The sequence below is a fragment of the Phalacrocorax carbo genome, chromosome 13 (genome assembly GCF_963921805.1).
Source record: "Phalacrocorax carbo chromosome 13, bPhaCar2.1, whole genome shotgun sequence".
In the NCBI taxonomy this organism is placed as follows: Eukaryota; Metazoa; Chordata; class Aves; order Suliformes; family Phalacrocoracidae; genus Phalacrocorax; species Phalacrocorax carbo.
In genome coordinates, this window is record NC_087525.1 from 11,935,350 (window position 1) to 11,948,699 (window position 13,350).

The following is a 13,350-nucleotide window of genomic DNA, read 5'->3' on the forward strand; positions in this document are numbered from 1 at the left end:
TATTTAAAACATGAAAAAATGCACTCTGTGTGAATGAAAAACAGAAAACCAAAAGGGGAAAAGGGTCTTATTTGAGACTGAGCTTGAATGAAAACCTGCATAGCAAATCGAACCGGGTGTGAAGCCTATTGTTTAATTTGGGTCCAGGTATATAGCTGCTACTCCTTGCTTCAGGAGACCTACTGTGCCTTCCGGTTGAAGCAGGGATCTCCGAACATAATTGTCCCCTAAGGTTTTTGTTGCATACTTGGGATTTATATCGTGGCTGGGATCCAGATGAAAACCTTGGACCAGGTTGTTGGAGTTTGGTTAATGGAATACATAAAATGGATATTTAACAGATGCTAATGAAGCACGCAAAATGTGTTAGGCATCTCTGGTTTTGACTAGGTAGAGACCACTTCAGGATTTTATTTGACATGATAAAAAATTATTCGTGTAATAGGCTGTTCTGCAGGCAGCCACGCAACTGATCTCTAGCTTGGAGCATTAGCTGTTCTGACAACGCAGAAAGGCGTTTTTAACTTTGATAATACCATGGAAATTAGAGGATATTATCAAATCTTGAGATGCCTGTGAAGAAGAAAGCAGCGGTAGTTATTGTCCTGTGTAGGAACTCCGATCTGAGATGCCGCCGTAGTGTTTTCCCCTGGGAATGCTTTTCCCCCTGCGGTGCAGGAGGTGCATAGGTGGTGAGCTATGGGTTACTGCCACGGTTCCTCCAAGGGAGTGTTTGCCCCAGGGACTTGGACTCCCCGGCTGCTTCTGCTGCCGCGGGTGGCAGGGCTGCCTGCCGCTCCCTGCCACGTCTCCTCACCCTCTTCTCTGTGCCAAGCGTAGGGATGGCCGTGGAGGGGGTGCTGCTGGGAATGGTGTGTATGGACACGGGGACGGGAAGGTGGAGCAAGGAGAGGGAAAGGGAGGGAAGAAAAGGAGTACTCTGTCTGTCTCAGAACAGGGTGGCAATTTCTATCTTGTCTAACCTACAGTCATTAGGCAAAATCACTCATGCCCATGCAGGAGGCATTTGTTTGGGTGCTGAGGAGAAAATGGACCCTCTGTATAAATAACAAATTGTGAATCTCCTCTTGTGCTACCTTGTTCCTATGATTTGAATTAACCTTACCTGTAAAATGCCAGCTGAAGTGCTACTTGAATATAGGCATCAGGACTAATCTTCTGTTTCTTAATAAATTCCTTTCCATAGTTCTCAAACTTGTAGGCAATAAAGTCCAGATTTTTTACTATCCTGGAAAACAAGCAGAGGCAGTTACTGCGGGGGGAGATGCAAGGCTCTTGTGTTCCATTTCTGCTTGCAAATAAAACCCGGAGATATTTCCTGCCTGTACCTGCTTGGAAGTGAGTGGGCTCCTGCTCTGCTCTGCTCTGCAGGCTCCTGGCATTTGGTAACGTGTTCCTAGTCAGTAACTTTTATTCATACAGATTCTAGACTGGGCACGTTACCTGCAGCCTTATCATGAGCTGTGGTGCTTGGGTGATTCTGTTCATTTGAGTAAAAAAACAAACAAACAAACAAAAACCAAACAAACAAAAAACCAGAACAAAAACCCCCCAAACTCTAGTGTTTCCACTCCTGAAGCCTAAGCCAGGGCCTCCTTTGTTCTCAACAAATTTCTGTGAGATTTACTAATATGAGAAATGGGTAGATTTAAAACCTGATGAAGGCTGTAAACTCCTTGTGACTCTCAATTTAGAGGGCTACTACCTTGGCTTAAAACCAGAAAGGAATTACTCTGCATCCTGAATGTTTTCATACTCTCATGTATGCTCCTAATCACTTTGCGATCTCATTTAATGCAATCACACTGAACATACTTACAGCTGATCATGCAGACAATGTGTTAATTCTCTACAGAGACATCACAGGCCTGAATGTTGAGGTGAAATAATTTGGAAAAAAAAAAAAATCTCTCGTTGCCATCCTCACCCCCAAAGATCATGCAAATCTTTTATGACTGTGTCTGGAAACACAGTCAGAAGAAATAACCTTTGCAGGAGCAACATGGTTGTAAACAAATTACATTCCTGAATTCAAATTTATATTCAAACTAGTTGTAATCTACTGTCCCATATAGATATCCCCATTGCCCTGGATTTGGCTTTAGTCAGGTCAAACCCATAATGTGCATCCACAAAAACAGAGGACCTGCACTGTTTGCATCCCGTGCAAATAGGACTCAACCGTTTTTCCCGTGGTCTTCAGCTTTCCTAATATTTACATGGAAGGAAAACAATGGTAATGCAATTCCTGAATGCAGTGACGTAGCTCCAGCCCATAAGGGTGCTGTCCTGCAAAGAGATGCTAGGTATGTCCAGCTTGGGAAGATGAGGAGGAGCGGGAGGGCAGGGAGAGCCTCTGGGAGGAAACCCATGCCTGCACTTCTGGCTCTGGGCAGTTCCCAGCTTGCAGTCATTGATGAGAAAAAATGAGGCATCTGTTTTACCTTTGGAGTTTTTCTGCTGATGATGCCAAGTGTGCCTGAATTTCAGGGGAACATTTCCATCTTAGCCTCCGTGGAGCAGGAAGCTCGCTCACTGAATCGGCTCGGACTAATTTCTTGGAGCTTTCTTTCCTGTTGGTATGTCAGAGAAAAGTCATTAGGGTCACAGGAATAATCTATTTGTTAAACACTGCTTTTTTTTAGCAGTTTAGAGGACTGATTTCCAACAGTTATATGGCTCTTAGTGGCCCTGTGTATCAGGGGGAAATTGTCCCTGGCAGAGGCTTCCCAGGGGCTGGAGTGGGTACAATAGCTGTACTGAAAGGGGACTCACATGTGCCTGAGCAAGTGTTCAGTGCACTGCACCAGTACGATGCCATCGAAAGGAGAATGTTCGCACACGGTACCGCAGACTCCATCTCTTCCTACCACAAACTAAGCAAGGAAAAGAACAGGTGCAAGATATACAGGGAATAAATCATGTTCTGGGTAAGTTACCCATGATGGCAACCTAACAAAAGTTATTGTTGTTCTCCTGTGGTTTTCTTATTGCTCATATCAGGAACTTCCTTGACTCACAGATCAGTGGGTGACTTACAGACATCAGAGGAGACTTTCTTGTCCTGTGAATGGTGTTACATTGAATCCCTTTCATGCTGCTGTTTTGGACTGAGTCCTACGAGAATGTAAATTTTAGCAATTCCCGTTGGGGTCCAGAAATTGGATTTAGCATCTGCTTTACAGTAGAGAAAAACCAGCAACAGAAAGACAGGCCAGGGTTCTCTTTCCACATTTGGGGGCAATGCAACCTCTGATTCTGGGAAGTCCCTTAGGATCACATTCCATTACAAGTATCATGTCAAATGAGCAACCTCATCCTTATTTGAAAGCTTTCTCATAGTTTGTTTTACTGCCCTACTTCCTCCTTACCCTTTTTTTTGTGGCATTTTCTTAATTTCCCTCTTACTTGTCTTCATTCCTGATTTCATAGCATACACATGGTACAACTGGTGACACTTAACCTGCCGCACTGTAGCTCTGTGATACCCCCATGAAGTTGGTTACTTCTGCATCTCAAACAAAAGCACACGTCTAGGAGAAAACTGCAAGCTGTCTCACATGTTTCCCATCCTTTTTCTGGACTTTCCCCCCCACTTCTTTTGAAGTGTCCTTGGCCGGACTTCTCCCACTCAGCTCACTCTGCACATTTGTATCACACATACGCATCCTGTCTCCCTGGTTCCCATGAGGTTTTCACAGAGCGAGTGTGTGATGCAAAAACTTTACCTGGACATTTTCTGATGCTTTACTGCAAAGCTGAAGAAGAATATGGAGAGAAAGAACAAGTCCTACTGTGAGAACGGCTTCCTACATAATCTGCATTTATATGAAAGAAAATGGGTTCTTTTTTCCCTAAGAATTTCTCTTTGCCTTTGAACTACTTCTGGCCTGAATACACCTGGGCAGATGAAGCTCTCCCATATAATATGCAAATTTATTTGGTTTCTGCTACCTTCTGTTAGTAAACAAAATCTTGTTTATTCTCATCCACTTGAAACATCTCAACTAGTGGCCCTGCAAATGACAGAGGATTCTAACTAAAGGCTAATGGTTGTTCTTTCAAAAAACAGCACTGGCGTCTGCTAGTAATGTCATTTGCAGCGGCATAAATCAGGAATGCCTACTGCAATGTATTTGCACTGGGGCAAGGCAGTGCAAGAGAATTAGTGGTTTCTCTTTCCATGTTGTTGTTCTTAGACACGGCAAAAGCAACAAGCATTGCACAAGCAATGTAACAGTTGGGGTTTTTTTCAGTTTTTCATGAGATGTCAACATTGTTGACAGTTGGAGACTAATACATTGCCTCACCCTGGGTCTCTTGCAAAATGTGAAAATAAGAGTGCGACGCTTTCAGATATGACAATCAAAATCTGATCATGGAAAAAGGCTGGAGAAGCCAATACTTCCAGAAAAGTCTCAACAAGGATGTTATTAAATTAGTAAGCAGTCTGTTAAGTGAGAGCTTAACACTAGCTTAAACACCTGCTAAATTGTAAGCAGTAGCATTTCTAGGAGGTCAGGAAAACGTATGAGAACAGAGAAAACTACTGTGCTTTTCTTTTTTGTTCTGGGATGCTAGTCCAGCATTTTTATTTCATTTGATTGAGTGTAATTAAATGCATACTGTTTTGGGGATTTTTTTTTTTTAATCAGATGTCTACCTACCTGTATATCTGTGTATCTGTCTACCTCGTCAAGTGCAAAGGGCCACTTTGGGGAAGGTGAAAGCATACCTGTGTTGGAGAAGGCCCACTACTGCCAGCAAGGAGGAGGTCTGCTTCCCCCGCCTTGCAAGGAGCAGCGCTGCTCACACCAACCCTGCCTTGGCAGATGCTGACACCACCTTCCCCTCTTTCTCCCACTTGATTCCAAGTGGACCCTACCACAAGAGCAACTGGAGTCCCTTGCCACGTGCAAGTAATATCATATCCATAATATCTGTAAGGTTTTTACCTGCATGGGTTTGTCATACCAGCGGTTGGCCCCGTTTTTATGGTAGCCTCCCCCATGTAGCAGCTGCAATGCCATGTTTGTATCATTCAGTTCCACCCCGCTTGGGCTGTCCAGGCACACCAGGCAGATGCACCGTTCAATCATGTCAAGAGAGTCGCGGTTAGTAGAGTCTGTGGATAAAAGAGTGAAATGTTCACATCCTCTTACCTGTAGTGCCGGACTGGCTGGGGAACCCTGCTGCCTTGGAGAGCACCGGAGATCTGACCCCGACTCCGCAATGAGCTGGTGTCTGCAGAGCTCTCTCAGCAGCAGAACGCCTCAGTGCAAGGAAACCTTACACCAAGGCATTCATTCATGCGTTAACTTTTGCAATATCTCTGTGTATCTTTCATATGATTCAATAATAGCCACTTTCTTTTTCAGCCTTTCATTTCCTGAAGTAATTATATTACAACATAGATCTATTTGACTCTTAAAGCCAGCAATGCTTACTTATGTGTAACGGTTACAGAGAGGACAGGTGGAAAATAGAGAATTTCAGAGCTCACGCTATTGCTGCAGTGCTGCAGTATTCTGCTCTGGAACAGCAGAGCCTGTGCTGGTTTTGTGCTGGTCTCCCATTGAAAGAATTTTCTGGACAGGGAACAGCAAAGCCCGTGGGGTTTTTTGTGTTCTTGTATTAAAACCCTCTTCTTTCTCCTGCCCTTGGTCGTTTATTGTACTTTAGAGAAATGATCCCTGGACTGGGTGTATCGCCTACATCACATGAGGAAACATCTGTGGATGAGCTCTTGAGATTAGGTTTTGAACGTGGTATTGCCAAAACCATGGGGTGCCACGTTCCACTTCCCTCCTGTCACTAGTGTACTGCTGAATAAAACGTGCTTTTTCTGGCCCTCTTTCTCTGTTTCTTTTTCCCTACCCTGTCACTCTTGCTTCTACAGGTGGGCTACAAAGGCTATTTTTATATTGTCCTCATCACTTTCCTCTTTATTTATGGTATATTTATGTGGGCTTTTTTTTCTTAGTTTCTTTAACTCAGAAATATTATGAAGGAAAATATTTGCTTGCTTCTAAGGGCTAATTTGAGGCATAGGAAACGTTTGAAAGGATAAAAGTGTGGAACCTATAACAAGAACTTGTTTTATTCAAAAACATATGATGTCATTAATTACTGTTTAATGGTTGTTAACAAGACGAAAGGAAAAAGGGCTTTCAAACATCAACTCAAAATTCCTTCCATTCTTAAGAGATCAGCTTTCTTCTGCTGGTTTTGCTAGATTTTGGTGAAAATATTTGTGTTTCAGAATGTTCTTAACTAAAGATATGAATTCAGATTCATCAAAACTTCTTGCAAGTCTGTGTTAGGTTCAACAAATCTGTGCTCAATTCAGGAGATTATTTCAGCTGAAAGAATTAAACAATTCTGATTTGCATTTGAAATATGGAGCCATTTCAAAATGTGCATGTTTTTACTGTCTGCAAATATGAAAATTAGCTCGATCCTCTGAAAGAACAGCATTTTTCAAGGTAAGAAAAAATATACATTCCCAAAATGAGTAGCATGGGTTAGTGAGGAGCTAGAAAAAAAACCAGATACTTGTTTTCATCCAGGTTTGTTCTCCAGATGCTGTGTGGTAAAAAAGAACGTAAATATGCAAGAAATGAAAAAGGTGTCATGAGAAGGAGAGGCAAGTGATAGCAGCAGCTGAGAAGGAAGGGGGGAGCTGTGGCCTCTTGCAGGTTATGGTGAGGTACTGCCTGTGGCTGTCTGGCGGCCCGTGCGAGGGCGTGTTGGCAGCCATGGGCAGGGGTGGCCAGCCTGACTCCTTGCAGGCTGCATGGGGACCTGGTGGAGCACGGTGTGTTGTCTCCCCTTGCCTACAGGAGCAGAATCCTAGAGAAGGCACCTGGCGTTCCTGCCGGCTCCCACCAAGACTTGAGCCAAGAGATTGTAATTGGTGGGGCACGCAGATAGGTTGAGCTTTCGCCAGTGAGCTGTGCACCCATACAACATGTGAAACACCAATGTTCCTACGATTTGCCTTTGAAAGCATTCAGAAGCTTTATAAGGGAGAACACTTGTCCCTGTCCTCTTGGCTGTAAAGCTTTCCTAGTATCTGATGGTTGCAGGGCTCACCCTAATTGTGGTATTTATTCCATTGAGGGTCTGGGTACATCAATGCAAGGGCTGAGAAGATCCTTGTGAATGGAGGTTGCCCTGTATACATCAGCCGCTGGTATTTGCGGAAAGGCACCTTCAAGGAAAAGCTGCTTGGATAGTGATTTACAAATTGCTCACAGCTTGCTCAGCATTCTGCTTTAAGTTGTCTGATGGGTTTATATATATCTCATTGGGGTTGCTGCCCACACATCTTTGACAGATATGAAGCCCTTATTCTGACATATGGCTTCAGGGTACCTTGCATCTAGGTATTAGAGTGAGTAAAACTAAGTTCTGCTAGAAACAGAATAGTAGGGGAAAGATGCCTTTACAGAAAGAAGCAGACATGTCCAGGCAGCTGATCAAACACTGAAAAAATTACCATGTAATGCAGGCAATGAACCGCACAAGAGCTCATGAACCATGACTTGGGATGGAAAATAAATATTTCCAGAAAGAGCTGAAAGAGAGGAGAAGTGTAAGAACAAGCCTAAAGCCCTGCAAGACATTTCTCATCCTTCTTCCTTTCTAATGCACACAACTGCATTGAATTGGCCAGTGAGCTTTTGGTTAGTTGGGGGTTTGGGTTTTTGTTTTAAAAAGGAACACGTGAGAGGACAGTTCTGAATCAAATTCAGGTATAGTGTGAGTGGGGCGTATAGTGTGCGTGGGACAGCAGCCCCTACAGCAGTAAGAATTCACTTTCTCTTCTTAGGAAAGTGAGTTAGTTCTGCAGCCTGAATGCAGTTAAAATGCTGAATGTGTTTATAAATCAGCAACGGCTGGGTCTGTTACAATATCTTTGAAATTTTCTCACCCAGAAGACCTGTCCTCTACTTGTAGGTCTACGCAGGCCCATGTATATCTCTTTCATAACCTCTGCAAAGCATGGCATAGGTCTTCTCAGTCCTGAAGCATCCTATTTCCCTGCCCAGTACAAAACAGTTGTGGAGTGACCCCTTCCACCTCACAGGGCTTCACTAGAGGCTGTTCTCTTCCTCCGTCAGTTGTTGCATGAACATTTCACCACAGATAAGAAAGAAAAAAGGGCCGTTAATAGTCATGTGTCCGTGTGTAACAGCAATGTGTTATGCTTTGTAGAGGAGCTGTGCTAATAAGAGTGGTCAAGGATGAGATTCCTGCTTAGATTAGAACAGTCATATCGGGGTGCTGTGATATTCGCTAGCACAGAATCTGGGTTTTGGCAAGTGTCAGGCAATGCAAAAACACTGTAGAGATGGTTCTGCTAGTTTTTCTTGATCTGCCTTTTTCCTTTAGGATGATGTAGGTTTAAAAAGATGATTTTGCTGCAGGTTTCAAATTACTCACTGTTTTACTTAAGTGTCTTGAAAATAAAGGATTAGGTGTTTATCTGTTTTCATTAAAGTAAGGATTTTTTTTTTCTCCTGCTTTAAAAAGAAAAGACAGGAAGGGGAGGGGAAAGCTTGAAGATGAGACTGGTACCGTGTAATAATGGCCAGCACTCTGTGTGTGCGTTTATCTATATGAAGTTGTTATAAGCACAGATAAACTTGAATAAGAAAAGGGAAGGATCTTCCTTGGGATGGTAAACATATTTTGAGACTGTTGCCAACTCTTGTATATTCCAGGGCATTGGTAAAACAGCAATATTTTCCTGTAGCATTGCTGAACTGGAGATAAAGAGATGGGTTAACGTGTTTTACGGGAGGGAAAAGTGAATACCTAAGTGATCTAAAATGGCAAGAAGAGGGCATTTACATGACTTAGCTTCAAGGTAAAATATATAAGGTGTTAAGTGGTAGAGGTGACTAATCCCACCCTTTTTTTTCCAGCTGTTTCAAAGTCAGGTGTTTGAGTCCAGAATCCAAGGCAGCGAAATGCTGCCTGTTGGAAGAGAGGGAGAACTATCCCCAGACAACAACTGGTGCCACCTTTCCTAGATACTTACTGAAGGGTTGGATGAATCGGCCCTGGTACTTTCTATTTTTCTCCATTGACTAGAGACAGTACACAGCTAGATTCAATAGGTGTTTAACTTATAGATACCTCTGTTAGATGAGATGAAAAATGTCTAATAGTTGCCAAAAGCTAAGAGGATATATCATTCCTGTTGGTACAAAATGGATGTGAAGAAAGAGACAAATCACAAAATTTGATGTAATGCAATTTATGTGATGAAAAACAGAATGGAGTGAGAGCTATTTACGTGGTGTAACACTTCAATATATACAGCCAAAGGGCCAAACCACATCTGCCGCTTCCCTGGTAACACGCATCTGAACACTTACACGTATTGAGTTTCCTCCTGCTAGAAAAATTCAGCAGTGAGGTTGCACGTTCAGTCCTTTATCTGCTGTAATGTTCACGCCCAGCAAAGAAAGGCAATGATGAGGAGGAGGAAGAGAAGGAAGATGATGAAGAAGAAAAAGCTGGGATTGCTGCTGCTAACCTTTCATAAGGATCGTCCTGGCCTCTGCCCATTCTGTCCTTCCGTCTGTTGTCAGCAGGCCAATTGGAGGCAGCATTTCCTCTTCATTCTCTGCCATTTTGGCTATCTTTCGTAACTGAGTGAAAAGATCTCCCTCACTGAGACGACGGAAATTAATGACAACATCCAAAACAAAAAACTGCAAAAAAATGACAGGAGTCAGGAGAGCAGTCACAGATGGGTTGGACCCTTACTGGTCCAACGTTTTGCTTTCGCCTGGGTGGGTCTTGAGGTGCTGAAGTCCTGCCTGGAGAGCCAGGCCTGCAGGCAGCGGAGCGCAAACACACTGGGCACTGGCCCAGGGCTCACCCCGCCTGTGTTTTTACACCACTGTAACGCCAGTTGCTATAGGGGACTTTGGCTGTGTGTTGCGCTCAGATAAAACATACGTTATTTGAATAAGCTTAAAAAAATACCTGAAGAGATAACATCAGAAAGTATGTAAATAATTTCCACGGTATTATTTATTTAAAAATAACCAGGAGAATATAAAGAACTTCCCACTGAGGTGACGAACAGGGCTTCCTGGGAAGGGACCGCTGGGATCTACCCCTTCATTCCACGGGGACCTGCAGGCACAGCTCCAGCAGGACAAATAGTCAGGCTGGGCTACAAGGTACTCTGCCCAGCCAATGCACTCTGCTGCTTGTCGGCATTTATTGGCTGGGGCAGATACACTCTAATGCTTCAGTATTTCTGCCTGCACCTGTGCTGACTTCTTCAGGCATAGCTGAGGCCCCCCCTGCGTGGGATGGTGGTATGTATGCCCTGCGTGGTGCACCAATTCTTGACTGTCAAGAGAAGAGCATTTCCAGCAAATGCAGTGTAATAAGATTTTTTTTTTCTCTTCCGTGGTTTCATCTCTGTTTAATAAATGTTTTTGTTTGAATGAGAGAGCAAATGAATTCTGCCACATTCCTCCTTTCTGCATCACTGTGCTTGGAACATAATGTGGGCTAAGGACAAAAATGCTGCAGAAGCATCTTTTGGAAATATTGACAGCGAATGCTTGGTAAGAAGGGAGCTCATATGCAGCACGCTAATTGTGTCTCTGAACAGTGATTACGTTAGGCTCTTCTTGAGTGAATTTAAGCAAACTAAGAAATGTAGAAAGGTATAAAAAAAAGAACACTCATTTACCTGATTGTTACAAGCAACAATGATGTGCTCTGGTTCTGGCATTACACTGCTTTTCTGGGCCACGAGGGTATCTTTGGTATGTCCTGGAAGACGATAGGAAGAAAAGAGTCCATAGTATTGCTTCATACAGAGAGGATGACCAGACAGCTGTCCACGAGCAAAATCAACAGGTAAAGCATGGCTGGAGAGAGAGAAGGAGAAAAACAAAGCCAGAGGAAAAGAGGGGAGAGAGGGGAGAGAGAGACAGAAAGGAAAAGAAATCTAATCTGTCCTTTGTTCTGTTACAATTAGATCAGGTATAACACAAATTGAATAATAAAATGAGATTACAGTATAAGGGAAATAGATTAATTCCCATACCAAAGTTAAATACATCATTCCTGGCAGCTCCATGCATACTCATTAAGCAATAGCATTATCATCTAGTGGAAATGGAAAGAATAGCAGGTCACAAGCAGCTTTGCAATGTGCGTGGGAAGCCTGCCTAGATGGGACCCCAGGCACTTGCCAGGCTGGAATTCAGTAGAAGAGCTGGAAAAGACCTAGCACCTTGAAAAATGTGCTGATGAAATTCACTGCAAATCACAGCGGCCCTGTACTGCGCAGAGTTGTTAGAGGGCGTGTGAGAGGGTCTTGCCTGATGAACAGGAACGACTGGGGCAACGCAGGGGACGTTTCTGGTTTCCACAGAGCCTCCCTTATGTGGTGCTCTTTACTTAGACCTATTGGGGAGTAAGTGCTGAAAACCTATTCCATTTTTATTGGAATGCATGTGAAAACAACACCTCCTAAAAGGCTTCTTTAGTATCTGGGGAAAAAAAGAAGTTATCACAATTATGATTATGGATTGTAAAACATCCCACTGATGCTGCAGCAGGAAATAATGGTGTTGTCACTCGGGAGAGGCTGCGGAGACCACAGGGGGAGGAAGGTCGCGTGGTGCGGAGGTTCTTCCTCAGAAAAAAAAGGACTAAGCTTCCAGCCTGCCAGAGAGGGGCAGGGGTGAAGAAGCACGCAAGGACAGTTGCTGTTGTGCAGGTGATATGGCGTAATGTTTTATGCTAGCTTATCTTTACCTGTCTTTTTAGAACTGTTGCCATTCTAAACCAGGGATATTCACTTTAGTTCCTGGCTCTCAAACTCTTTATATCACTTATTTCCTTGTACAGATGCTTAATTTTTTTTGTTCCTTATCAGCAAAACATGGTTATTAGTGTTCTCCTTCTCCCACATTTTGCATAATGCAAAAATCCTCTTATATTTAACAGAGTGTTAAAGAACATCTATGATGATTGAAAATAGTAGCATAGCATGGTAAATTTAGATAAGACAATCTGTAACTACAGCATTTAAGAAAGGGGTTACTGACTCTGATGGCACCAGAAAATCTTGTACTGGTTTAGGAGATGTCCATGTAAGATCTTGTAACTCTTTTATGCAAGTTAGGCTTTGTTTGAAATATTTAGTCCTGGCAACTGCATGGAGTATCTGCACAGTTTAAATGCCTGGCTCTGGGCTGGAATATTGTGCGTCGGCACGTGGGATGATCCAAGAGAAGCTGGCAGTACACTTGCTGGTAGAAGTCCTTAATAGCAACAAGGAACTGAGAACGTTACAGTCATGGTGTCCTCGTGACGATACAGGAGGGGCAATATGCAAACAGTAATAACAATATGAGGACACAGTGGTAAGGATTTAAATTATTATTGTTTTAAAGCAAGTAAATTTGATCACAGGAGTCTTTGGATCTAAAGTAGCCAGGTTGAAATAATAAGAATTTAAATTATCCCTTGCTTGAGCAATGTGGTTGGTTTGTCTCGTCTCAGATGCTGTCATATAAAGATGCAATGAACTACATTAGTATGCAGTAGTACTTCGCAGCACACCGGTGCAGTTGCATGGCATATCTTGGACAAAAGCACGTGCTTTTAAATAAGTACCTCTTCTATACTTTCTGAGTAGCTGTCAGACGTTTGAAGTGAAAAATCAAGCAACCGCCTCCTCATTTTTTAATCTAATTCATAGATGATAGGGACTTTGTTGACTGAATCTGGACTTTGCCTTCCTCATCCAGCTAAGCATTGGTTAAAGCCTATCGCACAGACCTCTTGGATTTCCAGACAGGAAAATGACCCCTTCCCTGCTGTGATGCGGTGTCTGCTGTGCTTGGCTCTCCACTGTTCCTATTCTTGGGAGAGCAGTGATTTAAGCATTAAACTTGGAATGTACTAGGTGAGGTTAAGAAGTGCTATGTAAAATGCTGTTATGAGCTACCTCATACATGACACAGAATCATGGATTTCCCCTGTGTTTATATACAGAAAGTAACAATGGCATAAGTAACTTCTTATTTTTACTAGCCACTGAACCGGCCTGTCTGCGGTAAGGCTTCCTTCCCTTGCTGGAATGCATTTTTCTTTTTGAGGGGGAGAAAAGGCGGGGGCTGATGTTCTAAATGGAGGGTGCAGAACGTGGAGGGGCTGCAGCACCCTGTCAGGTGTCCGGTGCCAGGGAAGGTGTGCAGGCTGTGTAACTGCTGCTGCTCTTTGGGGCTGGGGAGGACAGACTTACTGGTGTTTTCTCAATAGCTCTGATAGGCT

At 43.3% G+C, this 13,350-nt stretch overlaps 1 protein-coding gene across 1 annotated transcript in view; it reads right to left on the reverse strand.

The window, feature by feature from the left end:
- The window catches only part of CHAT (choline O-acetyltransferase), a 32,777-nt gene that overhangs the window by 9,976 nt on the left and 9,451 nt on the right, over positions 1-13,350 (reverse strand). The window contains exons 6-11 of the mRNA XM_064464845.1: positions 10,751-10,931; positions 9,572-9,749; positions 4,977-5,146; positions 2,797-2,897; positions 2,466-2,594; positions 1,127-1,249 (exon numbers count right to left, since the gene is read on the reverse strand). Coding sequence (XP_064320915.1) covers positions 1,127-1,249; positions 2,466-2,594; positions 2,797-2,897; positions 4,977-5,146; positions 9,572-9,749; positions 10,751-10,931 — 882 coding nt within the window. The remainder of the gene's footprint in view (positions 1-1,126; positions 1,250-2,465; positions 2,595-2,796; positions 2,898-4,976; positions 5,147-9,571; positions 9,750-10,750; positions 10,932-13,350) is intronic.